The sequence below is a fragment of the Schistocerca serialis genome, chromosome 1 (genome assembly GCF_023864345.2).
Source record: "Schistocerca serialis cubense isolate TAMUIC-IGC-003099 chromosome 1, iqSchSeri2.2, whole genome shotgun sequence".
In the NCBI taxonomy this organism is placed as follows: Eukaryota; Metazoa; Arthropoda; class Insecta; order Orthoptera; family Acrididae; genus Schistocerca; species Schistocerca serialis.
Window position 1 is genome coordinate 475,972,152 of NC_064638.1, and position 26,739 is coordinate 475,998,890.

The 26,739-nt window shown below is 35.6% G+C and overlaps 1 protein-coding gene across 5 annotated transcripts in view; it reads right to left on the minus strand.

The window, feature by feature from the left end:
- Positions 1-581: 581 nt before the first annotated feature.
- LOC126473556 (AP-1 complex subunit gamma-1) overlaps positions 582-26,739 on the minus strand; it is a 188,498-nt gene continuing 162,340 nt past the window's right edge. For all 5 annotated transcript variants that reach the window (XM_050100703.1, XM_050100716.1, XM_050100697.1 and 2 more), the window contains 5 exons: positions 25,089-25,215; positions 22,618-22,749; positions 16,111-16,271; positions 15,882-15,974; positions 582-1,718 (listed from right to left, as the gene is read on the minus strand). In XM_050100703.1, coding sequence (XP_049956660.1) covers positions 1,617-1,718; positions 15,882-15,974; positions 16,111-16,271; positions 22,618-22,749; positions 25,089-25,215 — 615 coding nt within the window. In that variant the 3' untranslated portion in view covers positions 582-1,616. The remainder of the gene's footprint in view (positions 1,719-15,881; positions 15,975-16,110; positions 16,272-22,617; positions 22,750-25,088; positions 25,216-26,739) is intronic.

Genomic DNA, 26,739 nt, shown 5'->3' on the forward strand with positions numbered 1-26,739 from the left:
AAAACACCATCCCTTTATTGTGAACAGCACAGCCTCTGAATGCAGCTCAACATTCAATAATTAAAACATCACTAAAAAATACCAGATGTCTTTGTTTCTTAAAATAGTTGTCAGAGTTTATAATATATTGATACAAACTTTCAACAGAGGAGAAAAGTACGTTTTGGAGCACATTATCTCCACTCTAATTCCTTGGATATAGCAAATGATCAACAACAGATTAACTACTAAAGGTAGTTTACCACAAAAGTATCAGTACTTACTCTAAACAATTATCTGTATTACTACTTTCCTCAAACAGAGGTTCTTATTAATGAGACAATTGTTCTACAGAAAGAAAAAAAATAATATGAGGATTCATATTTTCTTAACATAGTCATCCAGAGTTAAATGAACTTCAAACAAATGTAAAATTTATTTGTAGTTATGAATCTTGTTTTTCCCCAAACCTGTTTAATCACATTCATTTCTCTACATTTCCAAGGTTGTATCACACTTCAGAAGCACCTTCAATTTAATAAATTAGCTTATGCCATATCTACATTTTAAATGAAATCCAGGTGAAAATAAGAAGGCACGTGGAAATTAATATCTCTTTCTTCCAACTTTTAATTTTTACAATAATTTTAAACAAAGTATTCAGTTTATGGTCAACAAAATAACAACACAATTAACCGCACATGAGAGCAGTCCATTCTGTCTCATGGAACCAAGTCCCAACACACTAATCTGATTCTCTCCCATTACTAACAAACCTCTGAAGTTTTCACTTTTTTCATCTTGCATTAAATATTTCAGCACTCACTCTTTACTTACACACGGTATTCACAACTGTACTTCTCACCATTTATTTTTATGTACATAATAATACAAAAACGAACTGACCTCTCTCACCGGACAGTATAGAACAGTAAAAAATCCTGACGTTTCCTCTGAAAGTTCAATGGAGGGAATTCTAAAATTCTTGGTCACAGGCTTTGTAAAAACAATGTGAGGCCCATTCCAAGTCTCATTGAACTGTTTAACAGAAATGAAGACAAGAGGCAAAAGAAGAAAAAGAATCACTACCATAAGAAATGGAATGGGCCAAGCAGTCTTCTTATGAACAATCAACAGAACCATCAGGCTTGGAAAAAATTATTTAGTCAATATACACAAATTATACAAACATACATACTTACAGATTTCATTACACAAACATTATAACAGCTCATTCAAATGTTCCATTTCACATAACACACAAAAGAGCCCAATCATGGCACACACTGTAACAGTTTATCAAGTTCTCCTAATCAAGCGCAGAACTTAAAAACAAGCAAGGGTAACAAAAATTCAAGTTTCTGAAATCCCATACCTTCACACATCCTAGAATATGAATTGTCCACTGCAAATAGATCTGAGACCTGATTACTGTACATGAATACTAAATGTATTTACACTTGCAATTAGTTGCAATGGGAGTTTTGAGTTCATGAAATTGACAGAATTTTAATTCTTCAGGATATTCCTCTATCTCTTCTCAACAAGTACATGTAGCTGAGATGGTGAAGAGACTAGGAACACATACTGTACACAGACATTAAGTACTCTGTGCCCTACTGGGCAGTTTAAACAGGTCACTGCCAGCTTTCGGGAGGGAAATTGTTCACCTCCGCCAGATCCTGTATCTGGGTGCCATTGACACTGTAAGATAACTTCATACGTAAACGCAGCATCCCCTGAAAGAGAATTGTATGACTGTGAGACAAAAAAATTATCTTTAAAGAATTAAAATCACAATTATACTCTAAGCTTTTTATCTAGGTCCATTTTAGCTAATTTTGACTGGAATTAGTATTGTTTATATTTGTGGCCATTTCAATTATGTTATTCTGTGCATACAAATAAGTATTACCCATATTGCAACTGTATATTTATATCATTTCTTATTACAGTCCGACAAACTAAACATGCTGCCAAGAAAAAAATCTCTCACAACTGAATGGGAATATTGAGAAGCCCCACAGTCCAAAACACTAAATTTTTCACAAAATTGAAAACACAATTCAAATCTCAAAACTATACTGAAATTTCATTTTCCTTCTCATTTTTCGTTAAAAGAATGTAGAGTAACGATTATCAATGGACTGTAGACAACCTCGATAAATTTTCTTGATGTTAAATTAAAATTTATACAGTAAACATGTGGGCTTTCTCAATATTTTGCAATAAATAAGTTTAAGTCATTATATTGCTAATATGGACAAAAATCAAACAGACTATGCCTATTTCCAATTATCTTTGGCATTACACTACACAGATGTTCAATCTTTGACACACGTTGGCCAGTTGCATATGCCAGAGTAGCAGATCTGGGTGATTTCTTCTTTTGGTGGGAATAGCTGCAGGTCATGTATTTTCTTCTCATTTATAGGCTCACGATCTTGATAAGCCTGACCTATAGAGCTTGATGGAATTGCAAATGGATCAGCCATCTGTAATGTTTGTTCTTCTCTTCCATCAGTGAATGGACTAACTTTTAACAATACCAAGATTTTCATGTGAATAGCACAACCGTTTGAATTGTGTTACATGAAGTCCTGTTAGCTATTTCTTTGTGTAGCCTTCCTAGGGTTTCAACGGAAATAGCATTCTTTTGTATAACTTTGGCCACCGTTCCTTAAAACTTAGGACCTTTTCGGCTTTTGGTATTTTCACTTCAAATTTCAGCTCTGCCATGGACTCTATTATTAACATTCTTTCAGCAAATATATCCTGTATGTCTTTATAGTTTCCTTTTTATCATGCTGAAATCTCTATCATGAGGAAGGTAAGAGTGGCCCCTGATTGGAAAATAATGCATGATGAACTGAAATCTTCCCTGTGCCATAAGCATTAAACAAAATATCACCATTGAATGCTTTTTATCTTGGTGTCCACAAGAACTGGAGAACAAGTGAAGCTGTTTAACAAGTTGTCCAACATTTTCATTTATATAACCAAAAGGAAATGAATGGACTTCATTGGGCTCCTTCGTGGTATTCCTTCATGATTGAGATAAAACCTGGTACTTTCACTCCATAAGTCATGCACACTAAAGTCATTTACTGAAAGCCATCAACCAAAATGTGTCTTTTATTGGTATCTGATGCAACTGCGGTTTCTGCACAAAATCAATTGAGAGGCTTGCAGTGGTAGAATCTGTTTCAGTTTTCTCTTTAACTGCATGTAATTTTTTGAAGAATTTATTAGCATGCCTGTTGCGCAGTGATAATTGAATCGCAATTTTGAGACAATACTAAGTTTTAGGTTGGAGCTCACTTGCAATCATAACCATGTTGTTTTGGTTGCACTCTATCTGCTTTCTAATTTATGTATGCTTCATTTATTTGTTCTTGCTAATTTTATGTCTGTTTATTTCAGAAACTTCAGTGCATGTTTCCTCCTCTTCATTGTTTCCTGACATCTGTCACTAGCATCACCAGTGTCTGACATTTTAAAACCACCAATAACATAAATAAATTAAATCAAAGAGTAAGAGACAGTAAAGATTGTTCCCTCTGTTTAAAACAATGCTGACATCTTAAAAATGTTTGAGAAATCCCGTATCTTTTGGACATGTGGGTTTTCTCTTCAGTTTAAATGACAAGGGCTACATGACAACCAGAAAATGCCACAACATCTGGGGTATCTGCCAGGAGACGAGATACTGGCAGAAGTAGAGCTGTGAGGACCGGGCGTGAGTCATGCTTCGGTAGCTCAGATGGTAGAGCACTTGCCCGCAAAAGGCAAAGGTCCCGAGTTCGAGTCTCGGTTGGGCACACAGTTTGAATCTGCCAGGAAGTTTCATATCAGCGCACACTCCGCTGCAGAGTGAAAATCTCATTCTGGAAATATTTCATTAATTTTCATGTGTGCTTAAGTATAACCCATCATTCATTAACAATGAAGAGCTTGCCTGTCCTCAATTACCATTTATCATTTCTTTCTTGGAATTTATCTTATTGTAATATTAATAATTTCTGTTGATTTCATTGTGGCACATGGTTTAACAACTGGTCTGAATCAGTGGTTTATTTGGAAAGCTACTTCTTATAGATTGCAAGCATTTTTATTTAGCTGCCAGAAATGAGAGTACAAATAGGTGTTGGGTAAATTTTGACAAAAATTTGACAGACACAAGACAGAAGTATCAAACATTGCACATACTTTATCCAAAGCTTGATAATCTAGAATTAATTCAGAAATTGTATATGAAGGGTAGTTTTCGGAAACTCCACATTGTATGTTCTTAATACTTTAGAACAAGCTGTGTGCAAATAAGTGTTTGGCAAGGCAGCTAACTCTGCAAACTGGTTTTGCTGAGAAGCAAAGATCCACAGTGTGAAGTGTTTGAGGATATAGCTCTGACATTTTCTCTGAGAAATATAACTTCCAACAATACTGAAAGAGCATATGAAATTGAGACACAATTATGTTCTTTAACAGTACCACAACATGCAGTGCCTAATCTGAAATGTTTGCTAAACATTGTTTAGATTTGCTGTGGACTCAAACAAACAATGTCTACAGCAAGTATATTTTACCTCACTAAACCACATTAGTCACAGACAGGAGATGTAATCACAAAGAATGCAATGCTGAGATTTGTACAAGCCTTTCTTTTGACAATAAAAATACAAGTTTTAAAAAGTCGGCCATATAATGCTAGTTTACTTTCTTTGCTCAATGGGGTTGATTAAACAACAATAGTTAATGAAGCAGATGCCATCACATACTAGCAAGAGAGAGAGTAACCAGATTATTATATAATTATACACCTAATTATGCCTGAAAAATAGCTGCTAACTTTGCCAAAAATAGATTCTACATTTTCTGATTCCTATCTATAATAAAATTCAACTCTAAGTCTGGAGAGCACATGAATGGCAGTGTGCCTTGTAATGGATCTGGGAGATGTTATTTTTTTTTACCGTATTTGTCGATACCGAATTGTAAATGTTTTCTTATATTTTTTGTCAGAATTTATTATAATTTGTCTTATTATATGTTAATTTACTTCTGTTTTTGAGAGTGAAAGCATATTGATTACTATTAGTAAATGTATCGAAGAATAGCAAAGAGACTGATTACAAGTGGAAGCTTGTGTGTTGTGTAAAACATCTTTGACGTTGGAGTCGTCTTTGACTATAGTCAGTCGGCAGTGAACTCTTGGTGTGTGTTGATGGTAGAACGAAGTGAAGGTCGCCGTCATAAATAATTTTGAATTATGTTACTGTTTTTTTTTTTGTATTAACTATAAAAAAGAGATTTACATTTGAAGAAATGGTATTTGAAAACACCAAAATGAGGCAAACACGTTGAACCACGTCTTTTCTGCAGCCGACAAAGATGCATTGTGGAATCATACAGACAACTGAAGCCAAGACTAATATCGCCTTGCAAACGTCTAATGGAAAAGGTACTGTCACGAAATATGGCAAATTTAAGTAAATAAAAAATAGTGACCATATTTTCAACTTGTGTCTTAGCCGGGATGCCATATTTCAACTGGGGGCTCAGCCGGGATGACATATTTCAACTGGGAACTGTAGCCGGGATATTGTGTTCACGTGATCTTCAACAGTGCTACGAGGAAGAAAATTTTTGTGTGTTAATACCAGTTTTTTCAGAATGTGTGTTACAGTATTTGTGTTCATCGGGAAGTAAAAGTTTTGGAGAAGAAATGTTTCGGCAAAAAATATAATTTTTGACAGAAGAAAATACTTCAAGAATTTTGGTCAACAATCACATGGATGGAAAACGTGGATTTGCAACAGTAGAAGAGTGTTCCAGATAAGTCTCGAAACCCTCGTATTTTGTTAAAACAATATTTTTATCTTGTTTTGTATTGTTGTGTATAAATTTTTGTTCTTCACAATGACTTATGAGATTTTCGAGAGTATTGTGCCTAAAGTAGAAAGTAGTAATTTAATAGACTTCGAACATCAGGACAGGTCAAATGAAACAGAAAGAACCGATCAATTTGATTTAAAAAGTTTTCTTGTAAATTTCACGAAAGAAATTAAACAATCAGTTGACGACAATAAGACTTACTGGGATGAAAAAATTGATAGCATTTTGTTGCAAGTCCAAGCAGTCAATACCCAAGTGGGTGATCTTTCGAACAGAGTTGGCAGTGTTGAGGAAAAAATTGAATCTGTGGAAGCAAAAGTAAATGAAATTGATGCTAAATTGAGCGGTGAAATTAATACTGTAAAAAATGAGTTACTGGTAGATAGGGAAAGAAATTTAATTGATTTTAATGAGATAAAAGGGGAAATTAAAAATTTGGATGAGAACACAAAAGTTTTAGTAAAAAATGTACAACAAGAAACTGACAATCGTTTGGTTACCCTAGAAAAAAAAATAGAGTGCAATGATTTAGAAAACAAAAAATCTGTCAAAGAACTTGGCGAAAAAATTGAAAGTTTTGACATTGAATTTCAAAGCAAAAATCACAATGTCAACACATGCAATCTTGTATCTAATATTCCAGTGAAGCACTTTTCGGTAGATGGACCCTTACATCCCGTTGATTTTATACAGTATTGTAAGGATTGTTTTCTACCTCACTCACCAGATGAAATGAAAATTAAATTTGCAAAAAAAATTCTTGGAAGGGGAAGCTTTGACTTGGGCAAACCAGATTGTAACTTTGGGGATGACCTTTTCAGAATTTGAATCAAAATTTCTGGAAAAATTTTGGGATGATCTTAAACAAACTAGAATCAAAAGTGAATTTTTGAATGGGAGAAACTATTGAGAATCAGATGGGAGCATGAAACAATTTTGCAAAAGTGAACTTCAAAAACTTATTCATTTAACAAAACCTTTGGATGACTTGATCAAAATTGATACCTTAAAGAGAAGATTGCCATCAGCAATGCAGTTGAGTTTAGTTCATTGTCCTGATAGTAATGTAGAGCAGTTTCTCAATTATATTGAAAAGTTGGATAGGGTAACAACAAGAACACACCGTGGGTTTACTCAGAAAGGTAATGGTCAAAATTGGGGAAATGACAACTTTCAAAAAAGGGAACAAAACAATTATCATGGTGTCAGTCAAAATTCAGGGGGATATAACAATTTTCAAAAGAAGGACCATAATTTTTATCCAAAACAAGAACAACATTTTTGCGGGAATAATCAACAAAATTAGAGAACACTTTAGGGATCAAAATCGCAGAAATTTTGCTAGAGATCAGTACAACAGAAACTACCAACAATCAGGTAATGTTTGGCATAGGAATGGGAACAGAAATGTTGATCAGAGACATTGGCAGAACCACAATCAGCAGTTCAAACAGGAACCGGAAATAAAAAACGAGTAGACGCCCCCTTGAAGGTCCGCAAGGTTGAGGCAGAAGGTAAGCATGATGAAAGGACCAATGGATGTGACTATCATAACCCTAAACATGACAGTTCCAAACCTAAGCTATCACATGAGGTCATTAGTTGTTACTTATTGAAGAAATTTCAAGAGGAAAATAATGATATTGATAAAGATAAAATTTTCAGTACACAAGAACGTACAGTAGATAAAAGTAATTGTGATTCATTTCATTTAACAGAGTTTTACACTTGGGCAGAAAAGAACAACACTTTGTCAGATGATGTAATTTGTAGTAGCTCAGAGACGTGTGTGAATGAAAGAGAGAATGCATGGTGTGAGAACGAAAATATTGGCGAAAGGGATCTGGTAACTTTAGAAAGGGGAAATAATATTTTGGGGGGTAATTTGAATGTGTATGACCTGAATATGTGTAATGATAATGATGTTGATGATAAAGTTGATAATGATGGTAATGGTATTGATGATGATGTTGAGGAAAGGTATTTCATTAGTTTAAATAGGGAGTTGGGTATACACATGGTTAAAAATGGATTAAATAGTGAGAATATTATAGAAATTCCCAGGAATGTTACCAGGATGAATAAGGCTCACAAGCTGGGTGTATGTGAAAGTGTGAATTTTGATGTTGTTGGTAAAGAATCTGACTACACAAATAATGATGACACATGTATAACTTCTAGCCTAAGTGAAACTTTTACAGATACTAATGACACACACACATTTCTTATGAATCTATGGCTGAACAGTGAAACTATTTCTTTTGACAAGAACTTTAGAAAGATGCTTATTAATGTATGTGAAACTGTATGTCCCGAGTGGTGGAAAAAGATGAGATATTTTATTTTTGAAAAGCTGAAGGATAAGTACTTCAATAGTATACAATGTGATTTGGATGAAAATTCTTGGCTATTTGAGATAATAGAGAGTACCAATGACAATTTTGTATCTTGTGCAAATTTTATAACTGTGACAAATAATACATGTAATGATATACCATATGATTCTGATAAGTATAGGTTCGGGGAAATTGAAAGCGATTTATTATATGAGGATACAGGTTCTGAGAAAAGTGATCAATTTTGCTGTCCTTATATAAAAGTTCAAATTCGGCCATGGATTGGTAAATGTTTAATTGATACAGGAAGTGAGGTCTCGGGAATATCTGAAAGGTTAAGCAAGAAATTGAAAGTGGGGAAAGATTATGTTGAAATGCCAGTTGTTGGGGCAAAGATAAAAGGTGCTACTGGGAAGAGCAGTAAATTGGTAAAAATCCAGGCTTTAGTGACATTTTTAATTGAAGGCAAGTTGTTCACACATGGATGTTTTGTAATTCAGGAATTTAATGGGGATTTTCTTTTGGGTATGAATTGGATAGTAAAAGTAAATACAGCATTTGATTGGGTTGGAAGAAAACTTTTGATAGAAACTAGTGAAAGGGAATACATTCAGACAAATTTTGTGAACACACTTGGTGATCAGAGTAATGGAAATTTTGACAGTATCAATTTACTAAAAGAAAATAGATTGAAGAATATTGAAACTCATAGATTTGATACTGATGAAGTAGAATTTGGGAATTTAGTAAATTTGAAAATTTCAGAAACACAAAATTTATTTGGGGAGAAAAACAACAGTTAGAAAATCTGCTGTGGGAATACAGTGATGTTTTCAGTGACATACCTGGTACGGTAAAGGGTTATCAGTGTGAGCTTCAGGTAAAACCTCATGAACCATTTTTCATAAAACCATACAGTATTGCAATATCAAAAAGATCTGCTGTTGAGAAAGAGCTGAAAAAGATGGAAGGGTGTAATATAATAGAAAGGAGTATCAGTGCATATAATAATCCTCTAGTAGTAGTTTCGAAAAAAGATGGTGGAGTAAGATTGGTTTTGGACTCTAGACACTTAAACAAAATTTTGTTCAGACAGACAGACCATCCCGAAAATATTGATGAGTTACTCTATAAATTTACAGATATAAAATATATGTCAAGTTTGGATCTAACTTCGGGTTTTCATCAGGTACCACTTTCGGTTAATTCTAGGAAATATACTGCTTTCTTGTACAATGGTAAGAGTTACCAATATTGTGTTGTGCCATTTGGGTTAAATTCTTCTGTTTCCGAATTTATAAGAGCTTTGGATCATGTACTGGGGCAAGAACTTGCGTCTAGACTGATAATTTATGTAGATGACATTTTGGTTACAGGGAAAAATTGGGAGGAACATTTTTCGATTTTGAAGTCAGTTTGTGAAAAACTTAGAAAAGGGGGGATGACATTGAAATTAGAGAAATGTAAATTTGCAGTTTCTGAATTAAAATTTTTGGGTCATGTTGTCACAGACAAGGGAATTTTGGCAGATCCAGAAAAAATTAAAGCAATTTCAGAAATTCCTATTCCTAAGACTAAAAAACAATTAAAGTCGTTCTTTGGGTTATGCGGTTATTACCGAAAACATATAAGTGATCAGAGTCTGAATGCACCATGTTTAAGTCAATTACTTAAGAAAAACACTGTTTGGGTTTGGGATAAAAGTTGTCAGGAAGAGTTGATAAAATTAAGCAAGAGTTGAGGAAGCAACACTGATTACACAGACCTGATTTTAATTTACCATTTTGTTTGAACACTGATAGCAGTAATTATGGGCTTGGAGCAGAGTTATTTCAAGAAAGAGTAGAGAATGGAGTTAAGATACATTGTACCATAGCATTTGCAAGCAGAAAGATGCTCAAGCATGAAAAAAATTATACAGTCACAGAGAAGGAACTTTTGGCAATTCATTGGGCTTTTACAAAATTTAGAATTTACCTTATTGGACATAAAACCATAGTATTTTCGGATCACAAAGCTTTGAGTTACTTACAAGAGTGCAAATTATACCACAGTAGATTGACCAGATGGGCAATATTTCTGCAACAGTTTGACTTTGAAATCAAACACATTAAAGGTTCTGAGAATGTAGTAGCCGATTCACTTTCAAGGTTACCAATTGGGGGAGAAAAGAAGATTTTTGAACAAGAGGAGGAAAAGCAATTTAAAATTAGATACTTGAAAGGGGTGGAAAATGAGAAAACAATTAGAGCTATGTGTAACAAAATTAGAAAAAATCAAAATTTGGATCAGAGTTGGAAATTAATCAAAGAATGTTTAGGCAAGAAGGGGTATGAGAAACTTGATAAATTTTACAAATTACACAAGGGGATTTTATTTCGGAGAACAGATGTAGATTCTGATAATTGGAAACTGTGTTGGCCAGAGGCAGATGCTGATCATTTACATACATGAAAGTTTTGGTCATTGTGGGATACAGAAGTGCATTCAAAAGATACAAGAAAATGTTTATTTTTACAATATTGGAAAGAAGGTAAGAAAAGAATTGGCAACCTGTGACAAATGTCAGAGAGTTAAAGTGAGCAATCAAAGATGTGGTGGAGAGATGCAAAACATTATTCCAGAAAAACCTTTAGATCTTATCGCAGTGGACTTATATGGAATGTTACCAAAGAGTAAAGGTGGTCACTGTTACATATTTGTTATGGTAGACGTATTTTCAAAATTAATTAAACTATATCCAGTGAAAAAAGCTACTAGCCATGAAATTATAATAAAAATTGAAAGAGATTATTTCACACAGGTGGGTAAACCAAAAGCTATATTATCAGATAATGGTTTACAGTTCACCTCTAAAATTTGGAAAAAGTTTATTGAAAGATCAAAATTGAAGCATATACTTATATCTGTTCATTCTCCGTCCACCAATCCTGCAGAAAGATATATGAGGGAAATTGGGAGACTTTGTAGAACCTATTGTAGCCATAAACATCCAACTTGGTTTGAGCACATTCGAAATTTTGAAGATATTATGAATAGCCTACAACATAGTTCCACAGGATTTTCACCGTATGAGATCATGTTTAATATTAGACCTCCAAATCTTATATCAGAACTTACTGAATTTCCTAAATGTACACCTTTAACTATGCAAGAGAGAGAAGATATTGTCAGGGAAACTATGAGGAAACAAGGGGAAAAGAGGAATAAAAGACATAACAATAGGGTAAAATTAACCACTTTCAAAATTGGTGATCTTGTTCTGGTCAAATCTCATGAAAAATCAAAAATGTTAACTTCAGAAATTAAAAAATTCTTTGATATCTATATTGGGCCTTTTGAAGTCATAGAAAATCCACACCCTAATGCTTATCGTTTGGTGTATCCTAAGTCAAAGAAATTATTTGGTCTCAGGAATGTTGTCTCTTTAAAACTGTATGAACAGAAATCATAATTTCAAAATTTAAATAACCTATTATCATCTAAAACAAAAGTCCTCCACTGGAATATGCTTGTTAGAACAAAACTACCTGTACAACCAAGTATGTATAGTTGCATGTATAAATTAATAATTTGAAGTCACATGTTAATTGAAACTGATGAAAAAACACTGTTGTAACAAAAAATGATAGAAAGATTTATTTTTACTTTTTTACAAAAAAAAAAGTCTCCCTAGGGAACATTTCTGAATTTTTCTAATTTTTGGAAGCTAAGTCTTCCCTGTGGGTGAAGGCATGCATGTGAGGACATGCATGCAAAGGTATAAGTTTCAAAACCAATTTTAGATAAAGCCTCATGATATATGAGCAGTTTATTGTTGTTTATACTGATGTTGTGGGGAGCAAAAGTACTCTTCACAAGAATGTGACTTGTAGTAATATTGTAGTAGAGAGGCAAGTGTACATAAATAATTGCAGAAAATTTAGATAATACTGATGTATCTTTAGCTGTACTAAAAGAAGAAAATCATAAGGGGGGGGGAAGACCATGAGTAAAAAACATTTTAAAAAGAAAATCGTAAACAAAAAATATACAAAAGAAAAAAAACATGAGTAAAAAAAAAAAATAAAAAAATCAAAGTAATATATATATATATATATATATATATATATATATATATATATATATATATATATATATATATATATATATATATATATATATAAGGCAAATATATATATAAAAAAAACACTACACTATATATGTCCAGTATCATTTTTACTGTTACAATATGTAAGCATAATGAAATTAACATTAATATAAAAAAAAAATTAAATCTTATTGTAGGAAATGAGTTTTACCTTCCTATTATTTTCAATCTGTATGCTGTATGTTAGAATATTTTTCATGTGTGTTTTATACCATATATATTTGTCATGTCAAATAATTTCTTTACTTGAATTTTTTGTGTATGGGATTGATGGGAAAGTATCATTGCAACAACAGCCAGTAACAAGTCCACAGATTCAAAGAGTCCAAATTTGGAAGAGGTTATCAGACTGCATCATTGATGTACTAATTACATCAGAGTGGAATACACAAGATCAGTTCCAAAGAGTGGATGGCTCATACAGCATAGGGAAAATATACATCATTGTGCACTCAACTTAAGAACACTATGCAAAGTGGAAGCTGCAGAAAACAGACTCCACCTTTGTGCATCACTGTCTGCAAACCAGACACAGTTGTACACTAGATGTAGAAATATTGCACTCTGGGCACAATGGGCAGAAACTATCACTGCTAGAAATACTGCAGAACAAGACACAGTGAAAGGACTATCCTGAACAACTACTGAATGAGCAGAGAGTTATCAGCTGCTCTCCACTTCTTGATACTACTAAACATTACTCATTAGAATTTTATTAAGCCGATGTGCCAATTGTTTGTTTATTTTAGTATCCTATGATTATGACTGTATTATCTAGTATGTTTAGTATCAACAATTAATTTCTTTGATGACTGTCAACTGTCTGCTGTTTCATTTGTACTACTACAGCCAACACCACCTTTGGCAGCATTACTAAAAAATTGTTGTAGAAAAAAAGTGGTGCATTACTTTCTGGGTAACCCTTATAACCTTCGATCATATGCAAAATGATGACAGTGTGTAATATGGCTTCAGCTGACTTCCCAGTGTGGCAGGAATGTTTCAAGAAAATTAAACCAAATTTATTTCTCAAATTACTAAAGAAAGTTGTATTTCTCAAATTACTAAAGAAAGTTGTATTTCTCAAATTACTAAAGAAAGTTGTAACTTCTGGTCTGTATTGAGAATATTGTGTGTTATAATATACGAGGGTATTTCGGAAAGTAAAGATACACTGTACGCCAGAGGAACAGAAGAGTTTTGGCGAGCAAGTTGGCAACTCTGGTGTTAACCTTGAACCGTTAGCTTTCTCCTCGCGGTCGTTCAGCAGTTGAACATTGCTTCTGGTTGGAGTAGGTCGTGTTTAAAATAGCAGCGCCGATTCAGAATCCCGCCAAATGCGAAGTGCGCTCCGTCATACGTTTTCTTCATGCAAAAGGTCAGCGACCAGCGGATATTCACAAAGAAATTGTTTCTGTTTATGGGAACATTATGAATCGACAAAAGTAACAAAATGGTGTCGTCATTTCTCTGGAGGTAGGACTGATGTTCATGACAAACAAAGAACAGGTCGGCCATTATACTAATAACCCTGAACAGAAGAAAATTCAAATGGCTCTGAGCACTATGGGACTTAACATCTATGTTCATCAGTCCCCTAGAACTTAGAACTACTTAAACCTAACTAACCTAAGGACAGCACACAACACCCAGCCATCACGAGGCAGGGAAAATCCCTGACCCCGCCGGGAATCGAACCCGGGAACCCGGGCGAGGGAAGCGAGAACGCTACCGCACGACCACAAGATGCGGGCCTGAACAGAAGACAGGAAAGTAAGTAATTACTGAAGCAAGTGTGTTTTTTATTCATTGCCTTCACTTAATTTCTTTTTTTTTATGTCAGCAAGACTTTCAGCTTTCTTTGAATACCCAATGAATGCCTTGGTACTTCTATATGTACTTACCAAACACTGCTACTGAACCATAGCATGTATCCCATCTCTCAGCATCTTTTTATCATAGACTACAAAAAAGGTTGTATAATATAAAAACCAGAATTTAAATATGGCAGCTGTGGTAGAAGATGGAAATGGGCGCAACCTTGACAGGACGTTGGTGGGGATGGCTAGTATAGCATTGCGGTACTGCAGTTAGCATGGCATGACTGCTCAAGTCAGGCTACCACATGGGAGCAAGAGGTATACAGTTCTGTTGCACAGTGCATAATAATCATTTTGCTTACAAAGGAAGACACAAAAGTTGGGAAGTTTTGTGGAGACTTCATGCACTATTTGGGGAAGAAACCCTTTCAAAGACACTTGTGGCAAGATGGGTATCTGTTGGAAAACAAACCCAACCAAAGACAACCATAGACAAGCATCACATCAGACAACATCTGTGCCATACAGGACCTAACTGCAGAAGATCAACACATAGACCTTTCCAAAACTGCTTCAATGGTAGGAATAAAAGTGCTCAAGCCATCATCACTGATGAACTCAATTACTGGAAATTGTCTGCTAAGCCTTTTGCTGTTTCAACAAAGGAAAAAATGGAGGAAATTTATTGGGCAACTCTGGAACGTTCTCCTCACACACCTTATTCATCACCCTGTGACTACCAAATGTTTGGATCACTAAAAGATTTTTGAGACTGCCAGTTTGATGACAATATAGCAATAGAGGTGTTCAGGTTCATGAGGCTGTGCACACATCTATCTTCTTTCTTTGAAGACTGAATCAAAAAGTCTAATTTAATGGGGAAATTGTGTAATAAAGTCAGGAGGCAAAATATAAAAATGAGGTGGCAGTATTTTTGTTTTAGCTGGTTCAATCAAGTTTACAAAAGAACTGCTCTGGTTTGTATTTGATCTCCCCATTAAATATTCCCAGCCATACTTCTGTATTTGTGTCACAGAGTTATCGTATCAACCTCCATATCATCTTCCACAGAGCTGACTGTCCGCTGCTGGTCATTTTGGTAATAAGTAATGTGATGTTTCTTCTTGAACTTTGTAAGCAACAATATTTTTTTCCTCTTCTGTAATTTTTCTTTCAATAGCCATATACACTGATGATCTCAGATCCAATGATTCCTCCCTCTAAGTACACTGGAGCTGGGCTTACTTTAAATATTAACCCATCTGTACTGTTGTTAGCCAAAGATAATAGCCTCTCAATGGCCCCTCTCCCCACCATATTTTGAACGATACCTCTAAAACATGCACTCTGCACTTTTAGAAAGAATATTGTGACACTCTATACTTCTATCCCCCTCTCCCCCTAACTGTGAAAATCTGTACCTTCCTTTTACTTTGGGTTCCTGCTGACCAACTCTACTTGTTTTTCAACCTCATAAATAATCTTCAGCACCATCTGCATCTCCTCTCCTTCTCCAGTTACGTGTATGGAAACAGTGGCTGCATAATTTCAGGCTTTTCTAATCTGCAAACTCCTTTGCCCATTCCCTCTTATTCCAAACAGAACCACTGCATGTTCTAACAACAGCGTCCGATTTTTGTGTGAGAATTATTTTTTGAAAAATAACTTTAGCTCTAATATATGAATGATGGGATGAATTACCCTGTTGGGATTTGTAATCCTTAGCACCTGCGTCACCTGTCCAGCAGGTGGCAGGACGGTTCCCGATGGAGAAAGCATTTGCAACTGGAATGTCTGAAAATCAATGTGTAGGAAAAAAAGTTAGAATTGTACCCATTTGATTAGTTTTGTAAGAACAATAAATCCGTATTGGAATTAGTAACTATTTCAATTCATCTGTCATTCTGATTAAATGTAATGTTGTACTTACTTTAGGCACAGCAGCTTGAAACAGAAAATCAGCCATTGTATTCATTGTCTCATTTAATGCAATCATTGTGACTACAATTGTACTAGGATTATCTGGAAGGCGTTCTAAAGAGAAAGTTATTTTCAATCCATTCTTTTCGTACGCTATTATACTTGGCAGACCTGAAAAAAAGGTATTAGGTGACACATTGAAGTTTCCAAACACAAAATTTAGGGGATCAAGAGTTACAAATGTTGATGTAAACTAAAAAAAGAAAGGCATTATCATATGTAACCACTTGTAAAGCTGTGTCAACAGTATTTGAAATATCACCCTTTAAAACTAAGTATTGGCCAGCCAACCTATCTCTTTATAATTTTATCACACTACAGACTTTTAGGTTAACTCAAGTTTAGTACAATATGAGCCCCCATTTACTTCAATTAGAGCCTCACTCCTGTGACATGCACTCAAAGATGACCTAGACTTCATCCTGGGGTAGCACAGTCTGCCTGAAAATCAACAAAGCATAAACAGTAGTTGAATGAGGACTGTGAGAAACAAACTGCTGAGCAACCACATTTCAGACATGTTAGACGAGTATTACGTTGGGGCAAAATGCCGACCTGACAAACAGTGATAGCTGTTGGTCTTTAAGAAAGGCCAATATGGTCTCTCCTATGCATGGCTGGGCATTGCCCTACTGAAATATGGGGTGTGGAGTTGCTGAAGATGATGTAGTAGTATTTCTGTTCCCAAAACACACTGATATTGTTAGGTGAATTTTACACTGGCCTCAATACCTAAGAGTAAAGGCTTCATATGTATTCAATTGTTAGAGATCTGCACAGATAATATAAATGCTGCCTGCATCTGCAACCATAACATTTATTCGCATCTACAGATAATAAAATTTTATAAACCACTGTAAGTGCTTCAGAATTAGCTCCTAAAGTAGGCTTGTGCATGGCCTGAACTTTCATCTGCTGAAATTAGATCTCATATGTTGCATTACTTACACTTAGAAAGTGGAGGATGATCTTGACAACAACATTTTAATACGAGGGCATTTCGAAAAGTAAAGATACAATGGCTCGCAGTCCTTAATAGAACATTTATTTAGAAAACTTCAGGTACATCTTATTAAATGGATTATTTGTTATTTTTCGACATAATCACCCCCGTTATCCAAACATTTGTTAAGTCGGTGCACAAGCTTTTGCATCCCACAGTCATAGAAGGTTACCGCCTGTTGTCGGAACCACATTTCAACTTCATCTTTGATGCCTTCATCGTCGTGGAATGATTTTCCACCAAGATGTGACTTCAGGTAACAGAAAACATGGACGTCGGTGGGCGTAAGGTCCAGACTGTATGGCGGATGGTCCAATACGTCCCATTTTAATTGTTTAAGTAGTGCTTTGGTTACGAGTGTTGTGTGAGGCCGAGCGTTGTCATGAAGCAAGCGGACTCCACTTGTCAGCATTCCCTTGCATTTGTTTTGAATTGCCCTTTGAAGATGTTTCAAAGTCTGGCAATATGCAGCAGCATTAATTGTCATTCCAGGAGGCATAAATTCCAACAGAAGAATGCCTTGTCTGTCTCAAAAAATAGAAACCATGATTTTCTTCGCTGAAAGCGACGTTTTGCATTTCTTGGCTTCTGGTGAATTCGAATGGCACCATTGCTTTGATTGTTGCTTGGATTCAGGTGTATGGTGATAAATCCATGTCTCGACACCTGTCACAATGTGATCAAGGAACTCATCACCTGCTTCAGCATAGCGTGTGAGGAAGTCAAGTGCAAAGCCCATCCTTTTCTTTTTGTGTTCTTCCGTTAACGGTTTAGTACCCAGCGCGCACACAATTTCCTGTACCCTAACTTGACAGTCACAATGTCTTAAAGAGTTGTCATTGACACGTCCGGTATGATCTGATTCAATTCTTTCAATGTGAGACATCTATTCGCACGAATTGCTTCCTCTGTTCTCTGAAGAAGGGCATCAGAGATCACAGATGGCCGACCTGTTCTTTGTTTGTCATGAACATTGGTCCTACCTTCAGAGAAATGACGACACCATTTTGTTACTTTTGTCGATTCATAATGTTCCCATAAACAGAAACAATTTCTTTGTGAATATCCGCTGGTCGCTGATCTTTTGCATGAAGAAAACGTATGACGGAGCGCACTTCGCATTTGGCGGGATTCTGAATCGGCGCTGCTATTTTAAACACGACCTACTCCAACCAGAAGCAATGTTCAACTGCTGAACGACCGCGAGGAGAAAGCTAACGGTTCAAGGTTAACACCAGAGTTGCCAACTTGCTCGCCAAAACTCTTCTGTTCCTCTGGCGTACGGTGTATCTTTACTTTCCGAAATACCCTCGTATATTATAACACACAATATTCTCAATACAGACCAGAAGTTACAACTTTCTTTAGTAATTTGAGAAATAAATTTGGTTTAATTTTCTTGAAACATTCCTGCCACACTGGGAAGTCAGCTGAAGCCATATTACACACTGTCATCATTTTGCACATGATCGAAGGTTATAAGGGTTACCCAGAAAGTAATGCACCACTTTTTTTCTACAACAATTTTTTATTGAACACAATGAAGAAACATACACAGAAGAAAGAATGATGTTTGTTCTACACTCCTAATTTTTCCATGTAATCTCTTTCCCATTCTATGCCCAACCCCAGCGAGACATAAGGGTGTGTATGCCCTGTTGATACCATTCTTTGTCCTGGTCATGACACCACGTCTTCACCGTGCAAATCACCTCTTTGTCATTCTCAAAACTCTTCCATTAAAAGATCCTTTAATGTTCTAAACAAGTGGAAGTCTGAGGGAGCTAGGTCAGGGTTATAGGGCGGCTGCACCTTGTCAGGTGTGAGAGCCGTGGACGGACTGCCCAAATGCTTCAAATTTTTGAACTCTACAATACCATCTTCTTGTAGCGGCCTCACCCTCTTTCTCAGTGACTAATCACACTTCTGTCGACTGCAGATGCTCCATAAACTGCACACAAACATCTGTGAATGTTCCCAACAGTTTCTTTCTCTGCAGTGAGAAATTCAATGCTGACACATTGCTTGAAAAGTAAACCATTTAAAGACATTATTTTGAAACACTGCTGCATCTACACCGTCAGTTGGAGGGAACAGAAGATTTGTGAGCACACTCCAGAAATTTGATATAAAGCTGGCAAGCAAATAAATAAATTGTGCATTACTTTCTGGGCAACTTAGTTATTTAGTTGATAAAATTTACATTAATTCACGACAACATTACATCATTGTGACATGTTACACTAAAAAAATGGCTCTGAGCACTATGGGACTTAACTTCTGAGGTCATCAGTCCCCTAGAACTTAGAACTACTTAAACCTAACTAACCAAAGGACATCACACACATCCATGCCCAAAGCAGGATTTGAACCTGCGACCGTAGCGGTCGCACGGTTCCAGTCTGTAGCGCCTAGAACCTCTCGGCCACCCCGGCCGGCCATCTTACACTTGCCAGTGTATTAATATTACTGATGATTAATGAAAAACCACGTCAGCTGTATTATTACACATTTATTGTGTTACAACCAGTTTCATTCATTAAACATCTACAGGCTGCCTGCAGTTAAACAAAACGGGAAATTAGGCTAAAACTACAACATCTTATGAATAAAATAGGCAGCTCTCAGCAATAACATCCTTATACTAAATCGTCACCAAATTGTGCTTAAGTCATGACAGAAATGGTCAGGTTGTCATATGTAATGTTAAAGACCAAATGGAACAGCACTTATTAAATATCCTGCCAACAGTCTGGCAAGTGGACAAAGCATGGTGCGTGCAGTCAACTGCCCAGACCAGGGCCACTTTACGACTTGGTCTCAGTCGAGTACAATAATCAACTGTACGATCACAATCATTACAAGTAGTGACAAAACCTTAAGTACAGAACTGATGTTGAAGAGAGCACAATTAATCCAAACAACTGAAAAACAGAATTGATAAAAGTTAATAAATACAGGAATAGATGCCAAAACTGACACAAGGTCGTGTGCGCGCATGCGCGCGCTTTCTGGTAAGTGGTCTCCTGTAATCCAAACGTATTTACATTCTACAAGAACTTTCCTACAACATTTAAACTGGATAGTTTCAGTCATGTATTGACAATTAAAATTCAGCAGTGTTAAACTTGCAACTATTGTGTACAAGTATGGAACTGATAAGAATAAAAACTACTATGCTATTAATCCAAATAAATGAAAAACAGCTACAAAAAAAAGGTTTACAATACAACTATGCACAATTAATGGTGACAGCACTTGCACTAAACCACATCATCATTTGGCACGTATGGCGTTAAGTAAACAACTGTAAAATACACTTACAAAGTGTTATGTAGAATAAATCAGGGATGGTAACCAAGATCTCAAACAATGATCATAAAACATTAATAATGTAGTTACAGAAGATATACTGTCATTAAAAATGTAAAGGAGCTACAGCAATGAACCTGTTGGTTACTGTATACTGTTAATAAAATTACAAGCAAGCCACATTAAACTACGTGCAATTATTTACAATGAAAGACAACAAATGTCAGTTGTTACACAAACCTGTATTGTCACAAGGTCGATAAAGCCCTATAACTTATCTATTACATTTTTAATGACAATGTGTTCTCCAGAACTGTTATTCATGACATGATCATTCTGTGAGATCTTAATTGCTGTTCATGATATATTTAACATTGCACAGAATTATTTTGCAACTGTGCTTTATAATTACTCCGTACTGACATAGCTGTCAAATGATGACAGTTTGATGTAAGTACTGTCACCTGTTCCGTTGCTGTTGTGCATGATTGTGTTGTTAACTTTTATTCGGTTATATTTTTCAACTGTTTGAATTAATTTTGCTCCAGTTCTGAACTTAATGGTACATCTTTGCGTGTAACTATTGTGTCTGCACGGTCGCCTATTGCATTCGACAGAGACTGAATACTATGTTTACATGCTTATCCCTGTGTTGGAACGGCCCTGTCTGAGCAGTTTACTGTATGCAGCATGCCACGTCTACTCGCCACACTTCCAACACATGGTCAGCAAAATATATATGATATTTGTTTTTGTATTTGGCCTTTAACATTATACATGACAACCTGACCATTTGTGTCATGACTTTAGCACAACTCTGTGAGGAATTAGTAATAGGCTGAAGGAAAGTTGCTACTCACCATATAGCAGAGATGCTGAGTCGCAATAGGCACAATAAAAAGCACACAATTAAAGCTTTCGGCGATTAAGGCCTTTGTCAACAGTAGACACACACACACACACACACACACACACACACACACACACAAAAATGCAACATGTGTGTGTGTGTGTGTGTGTGTGTGTGTGTGTGTGTGTGTGTGTGTGTGTGTGTGTCTACTGATGACAAAGGCTTTAATGGCCGGAAGCTTTAATTGGGTGAATCTTTTTATTGTGCCTATTGCGACTCAGCATCTCCGCTATATGGTGAGTAGCAACTTTCCTTCTCTGGTATTGTTACATTCCATCCTGGATTTTCCATTATTTGTCTTTAGGTTTACAGCTTTCATCTACTACAACAAAGTTTCAGATGAATGCTCTTTGTGAAACTTACTACCAAATTAATACTGTGTCCCAGATTAGATTTAAAAAACAATGTTCTTACGAAACAGTATTTTTTTTTTTTAAACTAAAGATAGGAAAATTTCATGAAAATGATAATGCAAAGAGCAACGTGATATTAGCGATTTTTGGCGAACTAATGTGAAATTGACAAATTTTATTAAATGTTGCAAAATTTGTCATTTTAATGTACAAAAAATTTTATTTATAAATCTGAGTATGAGAGTTTTGTAACTGATAGTTATTGAATGTTGAAATATATTTTGACTTCTTTTATCCTCAATCTTAAATCAACAGTTCATGCTGTGTAATGACAATGCTGTTACATCTAAAACAGAGCCAAAATTGGCACACATTAACATCAAAATTGGCAAGTAACATTAAAATTGGCAGAAAAAAGCAAAATCAGCAAAAACTATGAAATAATTAATTTTGCAAAAAATTACACAATTTGGCAGAAAAAGTTAGGATTAAATCTGGCAGAAAATACCACTGAAATTGGCAAAAAATAATACCAGATTTGGCAAAAAAAAAAAAAAAAAAATAAAAGATTTTTTCCTGTTCCAATCTACAATACACTACATTAGTTATACAACATGAGGACGAATGCATCCAAATTACATAACAGACATTTACAATAACTACGGATAAGGAGAAATTTATTTTGATAATGATTTAAACATATAAAAATAAAGCACTATAATGCATAACATGTTTTAATATGATAGCTATTCTCTACGGTGCATGGCAACAAGCAATAATTCAATAAATCTCCCCCCTCCAATAAACACATCCATCCACCCGTCACCACCGTCATTGACTGAATTGAATATATTACTGGGTTTTAATAATGCTACTTACTGGATACAACAGGCTGGCTGTTTAGAAGACCATCCACAAGAAAATTGGAAGTTGGGTTGGAATTAAAAATAATACTGTTGTTGTTCTGCAATGTTGCTGGTGATGGTGTAGGATTTCCCACATCAAGGCCTCCTGAAAAACAGCTTGGCAATTAACTGCACAAAATCCATGAATGTAATACACTATGAGTGTTTGCTTGCTGGTTAAGTACAATGGCAGTTCATTAATATTGTTTATCCAATGTTGTTTGCCAAAATTATGCAACAGATACTATTAGATTATCTCATTCACTTTTGCTCCCTGAATTCTGTTTGAAACGGTTATCTTATGTGCATTTCTTCTAGACTACTATAAAATACATGGCTTGATCACCTGCTTGTTCCCTGACATGATTGTTCAAAATTTTTCCTTCTTTTTGCTAGACAGATGTGCGATACCTTCAAGTTTTCTTGAAAAGTGTGCCATACTGCTTTAAGAAATGTATGTCCAAGCACTGACCTTCAAATTCTCCAAATATGGAGAAAATTGAAGATGGCCACAGTCAGTAAGATCCCCTCGTGAGATTCTGTTTCTTAATTATATGGTTAAAGTAATGCTCCACCTCACTTAAGAACAGCCCAGTCACTTACAGAATTCTCGATTTCATCGCTCTGAACAACATTTCATAGATTTTATCATAATGATATCAGTCAGATCCCACAAACAGTATACTATGATCTGAATAATAATATTTACCATCAATACATTTTAAGGCATCACTGACAGAAAAAGTGCTTTAGTGAAACCATGAAAATCCAAGTCTGGATGACTGAATAGAGATTTTTAATTGTTGCCCTCCCAAATGCAGTGCCACAGACAGAATTTGTGTATGTGGGCAAAGAACATAATGCTGGACGATTTGTCTTCGTTTGTAGTTTAACTGAGTCTGCCACAATATGGAGAAGTTAAATGAAGGCAGTGTTTCAATTGTGTCCCATACCAAGTACGAGTGCAGTGTTTCACTAACTACATTAGTCAGTTTCTGCTTCTCTGATAATTCTATGTTTGTGTGATTTTAATAAATGGTGTATTTCTTTGTATAGCTCCCCACAACTAGTGAGGAATTAAAAAGATTACTGCCCATTCAGCTGCCAGTTCTCAAGTAAAAATGTTGTACAAATCAGAAACAAAATAAAATGACTTCCACATGCCTGACAGCACCAGAGTTATATAGTAATAGTACCAGTTGCAACATAATGGAGATCTTCTCCATCATTATATAATATATAATGATGGTGTCACTTCCTGTGCCCACAAAATGGGCCTGCTTCAAATTGTGAAAGAGCAGAGTCTCAGTTGGGCTATACTATGAACAAGCTGCATTCAGCTATCAGCTTTAAATAAGTGGTAATAGTATTTCTAAAGGTGAAAAGAATTTAAACACCAATCATATGTGGGATTCCAGCATTTATTAATAACTGACAGCAGGAAGCATCCAGTATCAAAACTCTGAAATTTGTAAGGTCATGGTAATTACTGAATCAATAGTGGTCATGAATGTTCACTTCACAAACATAATGAAGTTCATGACAAAATATGAAGCAGGCAATCTTAAATACGGACATTAGTTTGGTGAAAATGGCAAATACAGTGACTACAGAAAATATACATTTCACCATGCCAACTGTGTCTCTACAATGGCCACTGAGTGACAAACTGTCACCAGCTGATTATCATGACATGTTAAATTGCAGTTATGAGGTTACCTATAAATCTGATATTTTGCTATAACATCTTAACAATGGAGCCCATGATATATAACATTTGTGAAATATTTGGACATTCACACAGTATGTTTGATGTAACTGTGGCAGGTATTTTTTTCAGGATTTTAAATCACACAAAAACTTTTTAATTGACCATCAAATGCTTATGCTTCCATGACTTCAGTTTTCCCCCTGACTATTAAAAATATTAATAACACGTCAGTATGATTTTGCAGATCACTATCGGCTCTTTTGTGATATGTGATATGCAAAGCTTACAATACTTCACATATGGTATCATTTGACCCTTCTCTAACTTCATTAGTTCCATTTGAAAATTCTGTCAATTGACAACCATAATGTGCTCTAGCTTACATCACCTCTAGTTATTAATATCACCTTAGTGATGACTGTACACTGAACAGCTTTCAACGGCTGGTGCAAGAGTCTTCCCAGCAGAGTGATTACTTTTACATATTTAACTTGAAGAGAAGATCATCATCGTGAACTCTTGAGTACAAAGTCCTTCCATTGGACATTCAATACTGTTCAGTGTACATGGTTGCCTCCAAAGGAATGTTGGCAGATAAAGGTGGCATGAGGTCATTATAGCCATCAATAAGGAGAGTTTTGCAATTTAATGGCTCACACACCGTTAATATACCTCAAAACACAAAGTCAACTCATCAGATGTTACAAACTAGAAAAATAATGAACACCACATACCTAGCAAGTCCAGCAAATCCTGATTGTTGTCAACAGTGGTAGTTTTTATAGTTTCTGTTGTAGGAACAGAGTTAACTATATCCCCTTCATTACTATCTGATCCTCCAAGCAAAACAAGAAGGGCATTCTGGAACCAAAAGTAATCTCTGTTACAATAGTATTTTATATCAAACATTGCACAAAAATATTAACAAAACAAATTCACTATGAGAAAGACATTTTGGGCTCCCAAATTTGAGCATACAGCATGCCTAAATGACACAAATTACTTTACTTGAAATAAAGAAACAGGAGTAAGATTTGCGGTAAAGAGCCCAGTTACAATGAAGTCATGAGAGATTGAGCATAAGCTCAGACAGGTTAGTATGGGAAAGGAAATTTTAGTATCCTTTAAAAAAAAAACATCTTGGCATTCATCCTCAGGAATTTATGGATGTCATGGGGAACCTAATTCTGGATTGTCGAATGGGAATTTAGAGTCCATGCTTTCAAAATGCCTCTCCTTGACTCAACCACTCCACTCAACTTGAAATAAATATTTAAAACCAATTTTTTTACAGCTCAACTTTATGGTTTTATTATTTATTTGTTGTTTCAGTGAGGTTACAACATTGTAAACTGTATGCACTGTATCACAAGTAGAAAAGACATTATCAAACCTTGCATGCATATTTATTCTTCAGGGTAGCCTACTTTTCCATCATTAAATACAAAATATGATTAATTACAACACTTGCAACATAAAACCCACTTACCACAAAAATAATGCAAATCAATAGAAAGAAACTATTATTTCTGCATCTGATGTAAAACAAGATATTTACATTATTTTGCAGGCAGCACCAATGGACAGTGACAGCCATTAAAACTGGAACACCAGGGGGGGGGGGGGGGATGCCAGATAATGAAATTTTATGTATTGTGCGTGTACACAATATCAGTAATAATACAACATTAAATTTGTAACTGATTTGGGGATAAACAGGCTGCAAAATTTAATACACCTGGTAGGGCATAGAGTTGAATAAGCTCAGATGAGAAATACAGATATGTCATTCCATGCTGTTTCAGCTGCATGCCATAGGTAATCATGTGTAGTGGTTGTCAAGTGGTAGTGTGCCAGTCTCTCAGCAATCCATGACCAGGCATTTTCAATGGGTGAGTGATCTCGAAAATATGCTGATCACGGAAACCAGTCAAACAGTCTCTGCATCAAGGTAGGTAAGAACAGCTTTGGCAACATAAGAGTGCTGCGTTATCTTGCTGAAAGATAGATAATGTCATGGAGGCACATTCAACAGCCTTAACACCTCACAAATGTGATGCTCACTGTCAAAAGTACCAGCTACGTGAACCAGAAACGATCGTGTGGTGAAGCCAATGGCATCCCACACCATTATACCCGAAGCCAGCCTCTTATGATGGTCATTACTGTAGCCTGATAACACATATACTGCTTTGGACCTCCATACACAAACATGTCTAACAAGATGCTTCACACAGAGATAGGATTTCTCTGGGGAAAAAGTGGTGACATTCCTGTTTCAGAGTTGTCAAATGAGTGCATCTCTCTCTGCTGCTGCATAAGGTAATCTGCAACAATGGTCTCTGTGCTGACAATCCATGGTATCACTGCACAGTCTACTTGTAT